Source organism: Mytilus galloprovincialis, chromosome 2, assembly GCF_965363235.1.
Source record: "Mytilus galloprovincialis chromosome 2, xbMytGall1.hap1.1, whole genome shotgun sequence".
NCBI classification, from domain to species: Eukaryota; Metazoa; Mollusca; class Bivalvia; order Mytilida; family Mytilidae; genus Mytilus; species Mytilus galloprovincialis.
In genome coordinates, this window is record NC_134839.1 from 106068931 (window position 1) to 106083464 (window position 14534).

General features: G+C 30.5%; 1 protein-coding gene across 3 annotated transcripts in view; it reads right to left on the bottom strand.

The window, feature by feature from the left end:
• The window catches only part of LOC143065266 (ankyrin and armadillo repeat-containing protein-like), a 40669-nt gene continuing 26135 nt past the window's right edge, over positions 1-14534 (bottom strand). For all 3 annotated transcript variants that reach the window (XM_076238731.1, XM_076238730.1, XM_076238729.1), the window contains 10 exons: positions 12584-13000; positions 11054-11147; positions 10150-10300; positions 9536-9689; positions 8824-8985; positions 7647-7885; positions 6829-6987; positions 6065-6489; positions 5544-5593; positions 1-4622 (listed from right to left, as the gene is read on the bottom strand). In XM_076238731.1, the coding sequence (XP_076094846.1) occupies positions 4360-4622; positions 5544-5593; positions 6065-6489; positions 6829-6987; positions 7647-7885; positions 8824-8985; positions 9536-9689; positions 10150-10300; positions 11054-11147; positions 12584-13000 (2114 nt within the window). In that variant the 3' untranslated portion in view covers positions 1-4359. The remainder of the gene's footprint in view (positions 4623-5543; positions 5594-6064; positions 6490-6828; positions 6988-7646; positions 7886-8823; positions 8986-9535; positions 9690-10149; positions 10301-11053; positions 11148-12583; positions 13001-14534) is intronic.

A 14534-nucleotide genomic window follows, 5' to 3' on the forward strand; every position in this document is an offset into this window, starting at 1 on the left:
TATTTTAACTATTTAAAATATTTATTTAAAAGTAACAAATTACATCATAACTAAGTGTAGTACATAAAACAAACGTGTATCACAGATGGTAAATGCAATAAGAAAACAAAGCAATAAATAAATACATAGATTCTTTTAAAGTCCTCACAATTTGTTTTATTAAAATAATAGCTTATGCTTTTTATGCAAATTTTATATATGTATTGACATTAAATTATTCAAATACAAATTTTCTATTGTTTTCTTATTTTAGATAATGAAGATCTCTTCTGAAAAAAGACCTGATAAATCTAAATCTAATGTCAATACAAAATAAACTATTTTTTGTCTTGGAAATATTAGAAAGTAATGATAAAACAGATGTAATTTTTTGAGTTTTACCCTGTAAATAATTTTTTACATCCTTACTTGTTTGAAACATGACAAAAAAAAGTGAAAGTTTTACATTAAATTTCTGCTTTTGAAATACTAAAAAAATAAAATAAAACATGTGAACATTAAAACATTCAGTTTTAGGACATTTATACAGTTCACAATCAACAAAATATCCATGTGTCAAAAATATTCCTACCAACATTTGAATCTTTGATAGAAGTTTACTTGTACCAAGTATGAAACCTTTTTTTACTACAGATCCCAATGTTATAGATATACATATATGTTTTTTGAACAAAATTTTGACTTTAGATTCTGCAAATACCACCACTTTAGCTAATATTTAACAACAAAACTAACATTAAAGCATTTTAATTTCTACCATCATAAAATAAATATAAAATTTATGCAAATATGATTTACCAAAAAAATATAAACAATATACAAATGTATAAAAAAAGTACAAATAAAAAACCCTACCATATAAATCAAGATCACATGGAAAATAATCACAGACTTGATCCTATCTTAAAAAGCTGTTATTGATGAACAGTTTATTTAAATTTCTTCATAAAAAGTTGCTTGATGTATAGTAGTTACAAAAGGCAAAAGTTGTAAACAAAATACACAATAAGTTTTTCAATCTAAGAAGAAATAGAGTAGAAAGGTAGAACTGCACTATCACATCATGTTACAATAAGGTAATTTATTAGTCTTTAGACATATATACTTTGGTTTTCTTGAATGTAATGAAACTTCCCAGTGCTTAGTATTATGAACTGTACATTATTTCTCTAATAGTTAAAATAAATTGCAGTATCAAAATAGGGTTCTCATTGTGTCCAACTTAATACATGTACTAGCAAAATACAAATTTAGCTATGCATATCGGAAATCACTTTTTTACCTGGTACACCTTTAACATCCACCATTTATTTTCAGATATATTAACTATGTTACACAGTGATTTTGCTAGCGCTCGTCACTTTCATATTTTAGGAAAGGGTTTTCTCATTGACGAAAGTATTTCAAATCAATTTCGTCACTTTAATTTTGAAAGTGTAAAAAAAATTTCGCAATAAAAACTATAAATCTACTTGTCTTCATGTTTTTAACAAGTTTATGACCTCCAGGTAATTAACATTTTCAACAAGTGTTACAAGTTGTGATTACAACTAATCCGCTTATGCCATGGGCTTATTCTCATTTCGCCTTAGCTGTCAAAAAAATTATATAAAATTAATCCCAGTTTGCCTTAGTACAAATTTTCAGGTACATAAGAATCAACTAAGGCGAAATGGGAGCTTCTGTAAACATTATAATTAAGTTATGTTTTTTGTATTGCAATTAGTTATTATTTTTTATTTTGATGTCAAATTCTACCATGAAATATTATTTATGTTTGGTGTCCCACTTTTTAAATAATTCTTTTTTATAGCTGCTCTTCTTTTTCTGAATTTTTTTTACTCATGTGTTATATTTTGTAAATAAAGCCTTATTAGATATGACACATTGTATATGGATATTTCATATTTCAATGAATAAAGAAAAGACAAATATCATACTATCATAACAAATACATTTGTATTTCATATCTAAATCAGCACTGAATTCAAAACCCAATTTTAAATTTGCATACTTATATAGAAAATGTACATGTTATATTTTTAATAATAGCATGAGAAAAAACCACTTAGTCTAATACATATAACATAAGAATCATTTCCATATAGTTCATATTGTGAAAAACAAGGCACTGATGTACACATTTGAATGTTCAAAGTTCATTTAGTTTCCATGTTTGAGGATGTAAGATGGTGCATCACCATACTGAGGCTAATATGTTGGTTGGCGATGTTTTCCAGGAGATTAAAGAATCTTATATAATTTGGACCAAGCTTGAAGAAGTCAAGTCATATTAAGTATACCACGTAATTCACAGGTTGTCGTTTGTTTATATGTTACATATTTCTTTTTCGTTCATTATTTGTACATAAATAAGGCCGTTAGTTTTCTTGTTTGAATTGTTTTACATCATCATTTCGGGGCCTATTGCAGCTGACCATGCAGTATGGGCTTTTCTCATTGTTGAAGGCTTTATGTTGACCTATAGTTGTTGATATCTGTATCATTTTGGTCTCTTGTGGAGAGTTGTCTCATTGGCAATTATACCACATATTTTTTGTGTGTGTATTTTTACATGTATTATCTTATTATATATAATTATAATAACACAATTTAAAAAAAATATATTATTTTATTTATTTTATTAAAGTTTCTGTAATATATGTAATTTAAAACAAGTTTGTGGGGATACATTTTTTTCTTTCTTTTTTAAATTCTAAATTTGTTGAACAATGTAAAGGATAACTGACTGATTATTAAAAGTACTGGTTGCATAAAATTTATACAATTGAAACTTATATTAAATTAAGCATAAAAGAAGCAACTTTCCTACTGACTCATGTTTTATTGTGGATTTTTTTTCCCTGTTAAAATCATATAAATTGTCACAAAATTGTCACTTTTATAAAAAATGATAATAAAAGAGAAAAAATTTCCTAATTCAATGTTGTTAAAATTGCTATAAAAACACAGAGGTTTAATTTGTTTATTTAATATTTTTATCTAAATTCACATTTCGCCTTAGTTTAATTCCCATCTGGCCTTAGTATATTTTTTACCTTTTTTACCTGGAATTCACAGCTAAGGCGAAATGAGAACACCATGCCATCAGCTGGGTCACTTATCCATAGTTCATTGATTAACCCCATAATTGAATGACCATAATTATTTCCCCAGGAAAATCAGTCAGTTGGCATTTCAACAACCAGGAGTTTAATTTCGTCATTTAATCAAAAATTTAACAACCCGGACAGTTCGCATTTGAATTTTAATATTTCCCAAACGATCACAATCTGAAGTTAGTTTGTCGTAGATTCGTCATTCCAAGGCTTTTTCGTCATATTTGATTTAAATTTTCATCAAAAACTTTCGACAATTTCCATTTAAAATAAAGAACTTTAATGTGTTTATTCAAAAATTTCACGAGAAATGTTAAACAGGTGCTTCCTGTATTGTGTTCTACGCATGTGTGAAAGCATTCCTTTGACTATTTATAGACATTAAAAATGTGAATACGAAATCATTTATAATCAATTAAACGAAAGAGACAAATATATATCTCTTACTAAAGGAATTTAAATCGAAAAAGGATAATTTCCTGATGAATCCGGACTTGTTTTGAATTTATTATCCACATGTCACTTCCCGTTTTCTTTTCATTTTAAAACCGAAAGTAGTAAACGTGATCTATTGTTGATTTGTTTACAACCTCCTTTCAGTCATTATAATCGTTCCAAAAAGGATTTTATACATTTCCAACTTGATAGAAACGATTTCCAAATATCGACTTAGACCTTTTATAAGGATAATGATTATGCAATGAAATAATCATTGCAAATTAATTTCTGCTGTGATTCCTTGTTTAAAAAAAATAGAATCCAACTTTTGTTGATCAGGAATGACCCCTGGAACAAACTGAAGAGAAATTGTGAACTAAATTTCTGGATTCCATGTCAGAATCTTTCATAATAATGGCCAATACAGTCAAATCATACAATAACTGCCAATCATGCTGGTGCCTCAATCCCTTAAAATCTGACTTAGTCAAAAGATGAAGCTAGTAATATGCATCAAAGGTCCATTGCTTTAACACAAAATAAGGTTGATTTTAATAGCGCGCAAAAGTGACTAAAGCCCTAAAAATCCTAGCTTAAACCCTGTGTTACAGGAAACATTTTGTATCAACCTATGCTGCTTGAAGTCCATTTAAAATAATGACTGCATGTATCACAAAAAACTACATTCATAAAGACGTACTAATCTCACTGATTGTTCAAGCACTTACAAAAGATTGTAAATAATAGTTCTCACAGAACAATAAAGTATAACTACATACAACTTATCAAACTACATTAGTTTCTATTTCTCATTCTTCCATGCAGATAAGCGAGTCTTAAAACTTGTCTCTGGAGAAGGGCTAGTTTTACGTGTTTTAGTTGAGGAGGCGGCTGACAAAGGTCTTGCCCGAGAGTTAGTTGCCCTTGAATTAGTTCTGACACCTGTAGACGGTCTACTATTTTCTGTAGATTTACTTATTATCACACTTGGAACAGGAGATTTCTTACGACCAGACTGAGCACGACTTGATGTAGTTCTGATTGAGTGAGCTGTGGTTGGACGAACTGTAAAAAGACATAAATAAATGTATTAGTTTGAGATAAAGTGTTCTAATCAGAAATATATGTATAAGTTTGAGATCAAATCGTTCTAATCAGAAATATATGTATAAGTTTGAGTTCAAATCAGAAATATATGTATAAGTTTGAGATCAAATCGTTCAAAATCAGAAATATATGTATAAGTTTGAGATCAAATCGTTCAAATCAGAAATATATGTATAAGTTTGAGATAAAGTCGTTCTAATCAGAAATATATGTATAAGTTTGAGATCAAATCATTCTAAACATAAGTAATGAATTGAAGAACAAAGCATTTTTAATTTATAATAAAATAAAATTGTCAACATGGAACATTTGAACTGTAGATATATAAATCAATTTATTCTGTGCACACTTCCATAACAATGCTCAGACTTCTTACTTGATTTTATATAGCACCAACATTTTCTAGTGTAATATCAAAAGTGGGTTACCTTGTTTACAATTATTTACAATATCAATTCAGAAAAGATTGGTATTGGTTGTATAAATGATCATGTATAAACCCTGTGTTCCTACTGCTGTACTTAATAATATAAATGATCATGTATAAACCCTGCGTTCCTACTGCTGTACTTAATAATATAAATGATCATGTATAAACCCTGTGTTCCTACTGCTGTACTTAATAATATAAATGATCATGTATAAACCCTGTGTTCCTACTGCTGTACTTAATAATATAAATGATCATGTATAAACCCTGTTGTACTGCTGTACTTAATATACAATTTTTCACGAATTACTACTTACTGGTATCTTTGACAGACAATCTTTATAATTGACATATTGATTTTATATTCAAGTACCAGCCATTATGACTTATATTTTATGTTGTCACTATGACCATGACTTGACCAAACATCTAACCTATCACTGACTTACCATCTCTCCTACTTGGTGGCTTGACAGGGGGTCCTCCATTGATTTCAAGGCTAGAAGAAAAACATACAATTTCTAAATAATATTTAACATTTCATTACAAATCTAAATAACTTATCTGAAGTTGTTATATATAAAATCTGCAATGATTTTTTTATTAGAATGTGGTATACATGCCAATGAGAACTCTCCATCCAAGTCACAATTTGTAAAAGTTATTTTGAGGTGACATTTAGTAAAAAATAAATAATAAAATAGATTACTTGAAAACATATTTTTTTTCATGCTTTGATAGGATCCCAAGATGAACACAGAAAAATTGTCATGCTTCTATGACTTATACACAAAACATGTCACATATTTGCATATAACACAATTTGTTATTTCCTCAATTGGTTAAACAAAAAAGAAACAAATTCCATTTTTTTTTTATACAGTAAAAAGTATCAATAATTTTTCTTTTAGATGTCAAGAGATGGGTTTTATTCTCTTTACATTTACTTCAATATATAATGATAACTTACCATTGTGAAGGCAATCCAACAATCTTTGCTCTTTTAAAATCCTGTAAGAAATCTTCACTGATTTTAGGAGTTTTCCCTATATTTTCCATCATCTTTTTGTATAAACCCGGAGTATTTCTGCAAGCACTCAGCAGAATTCTAGCAGCTGTTTTATTGAATGTCAAATAACCTAAAGCTATTGCTGTAGAACTGCGGACCTGATCATTGGCAGAAGCCAGACGTTCAACCAGAATATCAATGGCACCCACAGTTACCATGGCATCAGGTATACCGGCCCTGGTGTGGGCTAAACTTGCCAGTAAACTAGAAGCTCTGACAACAACATTATCATCATGTGATTTAACTTTGTTGACAAGTATAGTTACTCCCCTTGCTGTTAATGTCACTTGATCATCATCTACTATTACTCGAGCTAACACTACAATCTATAAAACAGAGAAACAAATATTGATGGTAATACGATGGTAGAATATATTTCACATTTCAGTCAATGACATGGGAAAGCAGAAATAGTTGGTAAATAACTGGTTAACAATGCAACTATATGTTCAAACACCCATGGAAAAGAAACTTGTTTACAGACATTTTTCTAACAGCTAATTCTTAACTTGATATGATTAAATCAGCAATATCTTCATTAAATTTCATGTAGAATTAAACATGCATAAGAAATTAATTTGGTTCATTTATAATGATATGACAATATTATACTATAATTCAGGAAGTTGTTAAACACTAAAATTGTTATTGATAATGTCACTCACCTGAAATGCAGCCTCACATACATAATTTTCATTTTCTGACTCCAGGAAATCTTGGAAAACTGAATAACTGATGCCACCAGCCTCTCTGATAGCAAACTGTTGTTGTGTATTGTTGAAGGCAAAAATGGCTAAAGCCATACCAGCTCTCAATCGGATTTCCTGACAAAGTAAATAAACATTAAAGAAAACAAATACATACAATGTGCCAACATAATCAGTCATAATACTATTTTCTGTAGTGTTATGGCAATGCACTGATCATTCCTAGATAAAAAAATCAGGCAGCTTTATCATATGTCTATGAACAAATCTAGTATACATCATTACTGAATTCCCTTACATGTCCTATATAATTCTTATTATTATAAGTATGGATTATATACCTCATCTTTGAACTTGAAAATACCAAGTAATACATCTAAAACTGAATTCCCTTACATATACTTATATGTAAGGGTTATTTACACATACTGGAGATGGTTATAGAGCTGATTGTTACACAGAGAAAACATTGTCAACTGAGAAGGAGCCAAGGTTCGACAATGTCTTTTTGAGGGGCAACAATCTGCTATTTCACCCTCTCAGCTATGAGTTATTTAATTTTTTATACTGATTGTTCTGTTACTACTGTCTTTCAAACTTTAAATTAAAAGAAATAAACTATGACGTCTTGTACCATATTCAATTAAGAGCATACTTGATTAAGTTTCTCCTTGAAGGATAATACAGTTTTTGCCATGGGATAGAGTAAATTATCTCCCTTATATTAACCAATCAAAATCTGGCAATTTTAATTCTTATATGTATGGATTATATACCTCATCTTGGTACTTGAGAAGATCCAGTAAAACATCAAAACTAAAGTCTTTGATATCTCTGAGTAACTCGTGGTTGTGTGGATTACTGAGGACTATACATCCCAATGACATAGCCACCTCCACTTGTACCTCTCCTGTGGGGTCATTAAGTGGGTCATTCAATAGGTTTACCAATGTAGGTATGGTTCTCTCCTCAGCAATCCGCTTTTGTGTAACTTTATTATTAGTTGTTGCAACACCTGTTATATTGAAAAAACAATGCATGAAAAGTCCATCATCTTATAAAGTCAAACTGAAAATTATTAAAAACTTAAATATAAAAATACTTTTCTTGGGGAAAAAAAACTTGGTAAAGATAAATTCACTTATTGCTTCTTTTTTTATGCCCCACCTACGATAGTAGAGGGGCATTATGTTTTCTGGTCTGTGCCTCCGTTCATCCGTCCGTCTGTGCCTCCGTTCGTCCGTCCGTCTGTGCCTCCGTTCGTCCGTCCGGTTAAAGTATTTGGTCAAGGTAGTTTTTGATGAAGCTGAAGTCCAATCAACTTGAAACTTAATACACATGTTCCCCATGATATAATCTTTCTAATTTTAATGCCAAATTATAGTTTTGACCCCAATTTCATGGTCCACTGAACATAGAAAATGATAGTGCAAAGTTCAGGTTAAAGTTTTTGGTCATTAGGTAGTTTTTGATGAAGTTAAAGTTACATCAACTTGAAACTTAGTACACATGTTCCCTATGATATGATCTTTCTAATTTTAATTCCAAATTAAAGTTTTGACCCCAATTTCACGGTCCACTGAACATAGAAAATGATAGTGGGAGTGGGGCATCCGTGTACTATGGACACATTCTTGTTTTTTTTAATCTAGAGTATGCCAGACAGACATGCTAGTCTACTCCTTACAAATTATTAACATACTTAAAATTGTTATATATTATATATAGTTTCTGAAGGAAATACCTCATCTTAAAAAACAAACTTGACCAATAAATTTAAGTTTTTGTGACAAAGGCTGACTAAAAAGAACAATCTTATTACAAAGTTTTTTACTGAGTGAAATCGGAATAAGATATTGAGTTATTTTCAAATTGTTTAAGTGACTTCTGAAAAGCAGTACTGACCTGCCCACAGAGACAATCAATGCAAATAAAAACCATAAATGACCTTACCTACACACAGTATTCCCAGTACTTTGATAGCCATTAATATGACATTTTTGGTGTATTTCTGAGGTTGTAAAAGTCTGTTTAACTGTTCAAATGCATTAGTATTAGCCAACTGATTCTGGTAATCAATGTCCTCTCTCCCAAGTGATATCGCCATACGACAACCTAGAAATAGAGTATACATATTTTAATAATACAATTATGTCTGAATGGTTATAAATGTTTCTCTTCCAAATGATATTGCAATTAGATTTATAACTTAGTTATATATAATATTATAACAGAAAATTATAGAATTATGTCTTTACTAGATGAAAGTCTACCTTAGTTGTGTTTGTTAGGTGCTTCACAAAATGATCACATAAATAGATATAATTTTCAAATTATCACTTTTAAAATTTTTACAATTTTTGTTCCAGATTTCTTATTTTCTATATAGTTGAAATTCATAAGTAGCTTGAACTTCTGTCATCAAACACCATAATTTATAGTAACTGAAAGTATAATCTTTTCCCCTGAATAGATTTAATGTAAACTTTTAGCTCAAACTCTGAATTCACCAGAAAACTTGAACTGAAGTTAAAACCCATCAGGAATATAACATTGTTAATAGACTTCAATAACTCAAAATGGACTTTCCTTTGGCACAATAAACACTACATAGACAACTAGACTAAGAAAAACCAATCCTACTTTTAAAATTCTAAATACTTACCAACTTGTACAATACTCTCTGTAGTATCTAACAACATCCCACAGATATTAGTTATACCAGTATCTTTAGCTATCTTCTTCTGTTGGGTTTTAGTCTGACCAGCCAAAGCCCATAATGCACAAGCTGCTTGTTCTTTCACTTCTACACTCTGATTCTAAATACAATATATTTACACGTATCAAATACCAAGTAGGTTTGGAAATCACAGCTAATTATTTCCTCTTTGAAAGAAAGGATGAAATGACTTTTTTTAATGTATAATTTTGGTTTGTTTGCAGTTTTCCAGCTGACTTGATGATTCAACTTATTCAATTCATTCTATTAGTTTAAATCAAAGTGTGGAGACATATCTATACAATCAATATCAGAAAAATATTCTGTCAAACTTACTGCCATGGTACTGTTTCTTCTCTGTTGATTATGATCCTTATAAATATATGACTTAACATAGATGTAGGGTCACTGACATAGCAACCCAACAACAAAATAAAATCTGTAAAAAGACAGCTTTATGTCATCATGTGTTCAGAATGTGTATTTTTCATTCCTTGCTTTAATGCATATAAATGATAGTGTATTACAGAAATTATACATATTATATTTAACTGAGATACCTTTAAGATTTTAAGTAAAGCTTTCTGTGCACCTAGATCAATAAATGCTTGTTGGCTCTTAGGATTGTGATCAGACAGAGCTTCTATGGCTTTAGCTGCCTTCAATTTTACATCTTCTTTCTTCAGACTATTAACAATATCTACCAGAGGCCTGAAATAAAACAATAAATATAAATTATAACAAGAATGTGTCCACAGTACACGGATGCCCCACTCGCACTATCATTATCTATGTTTAGTGGACCGTGAAATTGGAATAAATTCTCTAATTTGGCATTAAAATTAGAATGATCTTATCAAAGGGAACATGTATACTAAGTTTCAAGTTGATTGGACTTCAACTTCATCAAAAACTACCTTGACCAAAAACTTTAACCTGAAGCGGGACAGACGGACGAACGAACGGACGCACAGACCAGAAAACATAATGCCCCTCTACTATCGTAGGTGGGGCATAAAAAAGATTATACGATTTGTTCATCAAACTCAAAGTATCTTGGCATCAATAATTTTAACTTCCAAATAACTTCTTTCAAGATAAGATTATACACACAGATTCAATATGTTGTATTATATCATCCTGAGTTGAAAATGACGTATTACAGTGAGATTTGACCGGAGAACCATTGTTGTAAGGAGGAAACACAGGAGTCATTTGAGTAGCTTGAAACACCAATAAAGGGAAGGAAAATGCTCTGTTCTGAAAAATTAGCTTTATATGTCAGTAATTGAAAAGGAAAATCTGGCTTCCATTAGGTTATAATATACATTACAGAAAAAAAAGAAATATCATGTCTATTTATTGATTATAAAAGCTGAAATTTGGGTCCACTTAGTTGATGGCTGACTTAAAATGTTATTCAAACAGTAGAAATATAAAAATATATATTGTAATTAGACATACTTAGCTGCACCCTCTTTAATGACATCCTCCTGGTTCTTTGGATTACCAGCAGCCACAGACGCCACAGCAGAGGCTGCAACAGCCTGAAGCATCTCTGTTATAAAATAAAGGTACAAAAATTTAATTTAAATTGTTCTAATGTTGAAACCAGGTGCTCTGCAGGGCACAGCTATATACAACCCCAGTGGTCGAACCCTGAACAGTTGGGGCAAATTTGGTCACAATATTCAAGCTTGATACTGTCTGAATTTGGATAGTGATCAAATTTTTTACATAATATGGGTTTTTGTCACAAAATTAATGTGGTCAAAGATCTTACAAATCTATTCCACAATACTGTGCAATTGAATATTTCTTCTTGAAACTATTCAAAATTTGAAATTTGAAAAATTTTGAAAAAAAAGGAATCCCTTGAAAAAATGGTAAACAAAAAATACCCCCACATTTTGAAACCCCCATTGGAGCAATAACCCTTAAACTCAATCCCATGCTTTCTTTTGTAGTATAGAACCTTGTAGTACAATTTCAGAGAGATCCATACACTTAAACACAAGTTATCGTCATGATTGTTTGGAAACTAGAAACATGCTTCTTTTTGGTCCTTTTTAGGCCCCTAAATCCTACATATTTCAGGGCAATTAACCCAAAACTTAATCCCAGCCTCCCCTTTGTTATATGGTACATTGTGGTACAATTTCAGAGAGATCCATACAATTACACACAAGTTATTGTCTGGAAACTAGAAAAATGCTTGTTTTGGCCCCTTATTGGCCCTTAATTCCTAAACTTTGGCCCCATATCCCTGAAAATGAATCAAAACCTTCTACTTGTGGTTTTAAACACATTGCGATATAATTTCAGAGCAATTGAAATACTTGTACACAAGTTATTATCCTGAAACTAGAAAAATGCTTTTTAGGGCCCCTTTTGGGTCCCTAACTCCTACACGGTTGGGACCATCATCCCCAAAATTAATCCCAACCTTTATTTTGTGGTATTGAACCTTCTGAAAAAATTGCATTAAGATCTATTTACTTAAACTAAAGTTATTATCCGGAAACCAATGTGTCTTCGGACGACAACGACAATGCAGATGACACAGACGACAACATCATACCATTATACGATCCCAAAATTTTTTTGGGGTCGTATAAAAAATTATAAAAGATCATGAAACCTGCAATTGTTGCTATACGAGTAAAGTGATATTTTTCTTTAGATGCAATTTATTGGTCATGAGGAAACTTGTGTTCAAGTTCAAAAGTATACCGTGAATGTTTTGACTACTTTATTGATGTCTTAATCAATTTTTTTTATTACAGTCAACGATTATAGATTTGTGTTACCATGATGCTTTTTTGCAACTAAATTCATTTATGTTTTTATTAACTGTCTCAAATTTTGTGAGAATTATAGGATTGATAAAAACAGAAATTTAATGGACTTCCTTATGCTTGCCATCATATGAGTAATCTTCACTATAGATAATATTCAAACCTACAAGTTTTAATCAAGAGACAAATAACCTACCAAAATTGACTAAAGTGAGAAATTCTACCAATGGAGGAATGCCACCACATTCTGCTATAGCATTTTGGTTAATCTCATTCCCATCACACAATACTCGTACAGCATTTACTGCATTCACTAACACATCATGCCCCTCTGAGTCCATCAACTCTACCAGTGGCTCGATTCCTCCCTTGTCTGATATGATTGACTGATTTCCTTCCACATAGGCGATATCTGACAGAATAATGGCGGACCGAGACTGTATGTCTTCGTTAGGAGACATCAAACGTTTAATGAGTATTTCAGCGGCATTGGATTCTGTCAGTGCCACTCTAACATCATCTTCCTGTGAGATGTTACAGAGAACAGATGCTGCCACAGCTTGTAATTCTTCATTGTCTGAATACATCAATAGTACCAGTGCTGGTACAGCATCTAAAAATATAAAGCTTAACTTTACTATGTATACAACTTATTTTATTTGTTCTAGATATCATTGTCAAATCTATATTTCACTCTTGACAAAAAAAAGAAGATAAAAAATCTCAATATTTGACAGAATTTTATTCTAGGTCTATGTGTTCAACACAACTTTTGACTGAGATGGAAAGATCTGTCATCTGTGGGTTGTTAAGAAACCCATCACAAAAACTTTAAACATTTTATTCACTTACTCTGTAACTGTTTGATATAAAGGGATTCATTCCAATGATTTTCTTAAGTCAATATATTATTTTCATTATAAATGTACATGTTATTCAACTTTGTGCCAAACAATGTCCTTTGCATGATGTGCCTCTTACAATACACACATTGGACATCATACCCACAAAACTACAATTTGAAATATGTAAATCCACAGAAGTTCCAATTGACAATTCACTAACATCACTGTATGTATATAGTATGCATATAAACTGTCATCCTAAATTATGCAGTTAGGACATTAAAAATGTATAAAAAAAAATCATTTTATCTGGAGTAAAATGATTCATACTGCAATCCTTTTATACTGATTATATACTTATGTATACAGGTTAATCCTTGTATACTGATTATATACTTATGTATACAGGTTAATCCTTGTATACTGATTATATACTTATGTATACAGGTTAATCCTTGTATACTGATTATATACTTATGTATACAGGTTAATCTTTGTAACTGTTTTTCTACTTTTCTATTTTTCTACTTTGTACTGCTACAAAATGGTATTGTATATATACTGTCTAAATAATGTCTATTAATTAAAAATAAAATAAAGCTGCAAAAATTTCAACAAATGAAAATCACACAATCCAATTTCCTAAAACATCACACAATTTGTATAAAGCACACGAATGTGTATTGCACCGGTCTAGGTGTCAACCTTCTGACTATACCACACTTCATTACTTACCTTTAAATAAACCTTACAGAAAATATTATATATGTTAGTACGCTGATAAAATGTAGCTTATTTATAATATAAAAATTACAGAATTTGTAAGCTATCAATACATTTCTGTGCACATTTAGGACTGTCCTATAACACATACATGGAATCAAGGAAATTCATATCAAATATGAGTGAGAATCAAAAGGAGACTATGGGAGGTAACTCCATTTTCATACCGCCTTCCTTTGTAGCATCTATGTTTTGATAGAACAGCTGATAATTTGTTTTTTACAATTTATTCAATTTATTCAGGATTTTTCGTTACATTTGTTTTGATACTTAGTTATGTTATTTTAATCATTGTTTAACAATCACTTGCATACCATACTATCATCACTAAATCATCAACTTATGCAATTTGTACTACAATTATTATTTTTAAAATACTACTTCTTACATTTTTATATTGGTCGGTAAGTTTAATAGCCATGTTTAAATAAGCATTAAAATCTGGTCTATATTTGATTTATTTCTATATCTAAATACTTTTTTTTAAAACACATGCAAATGACGACAGTAATCATTTTC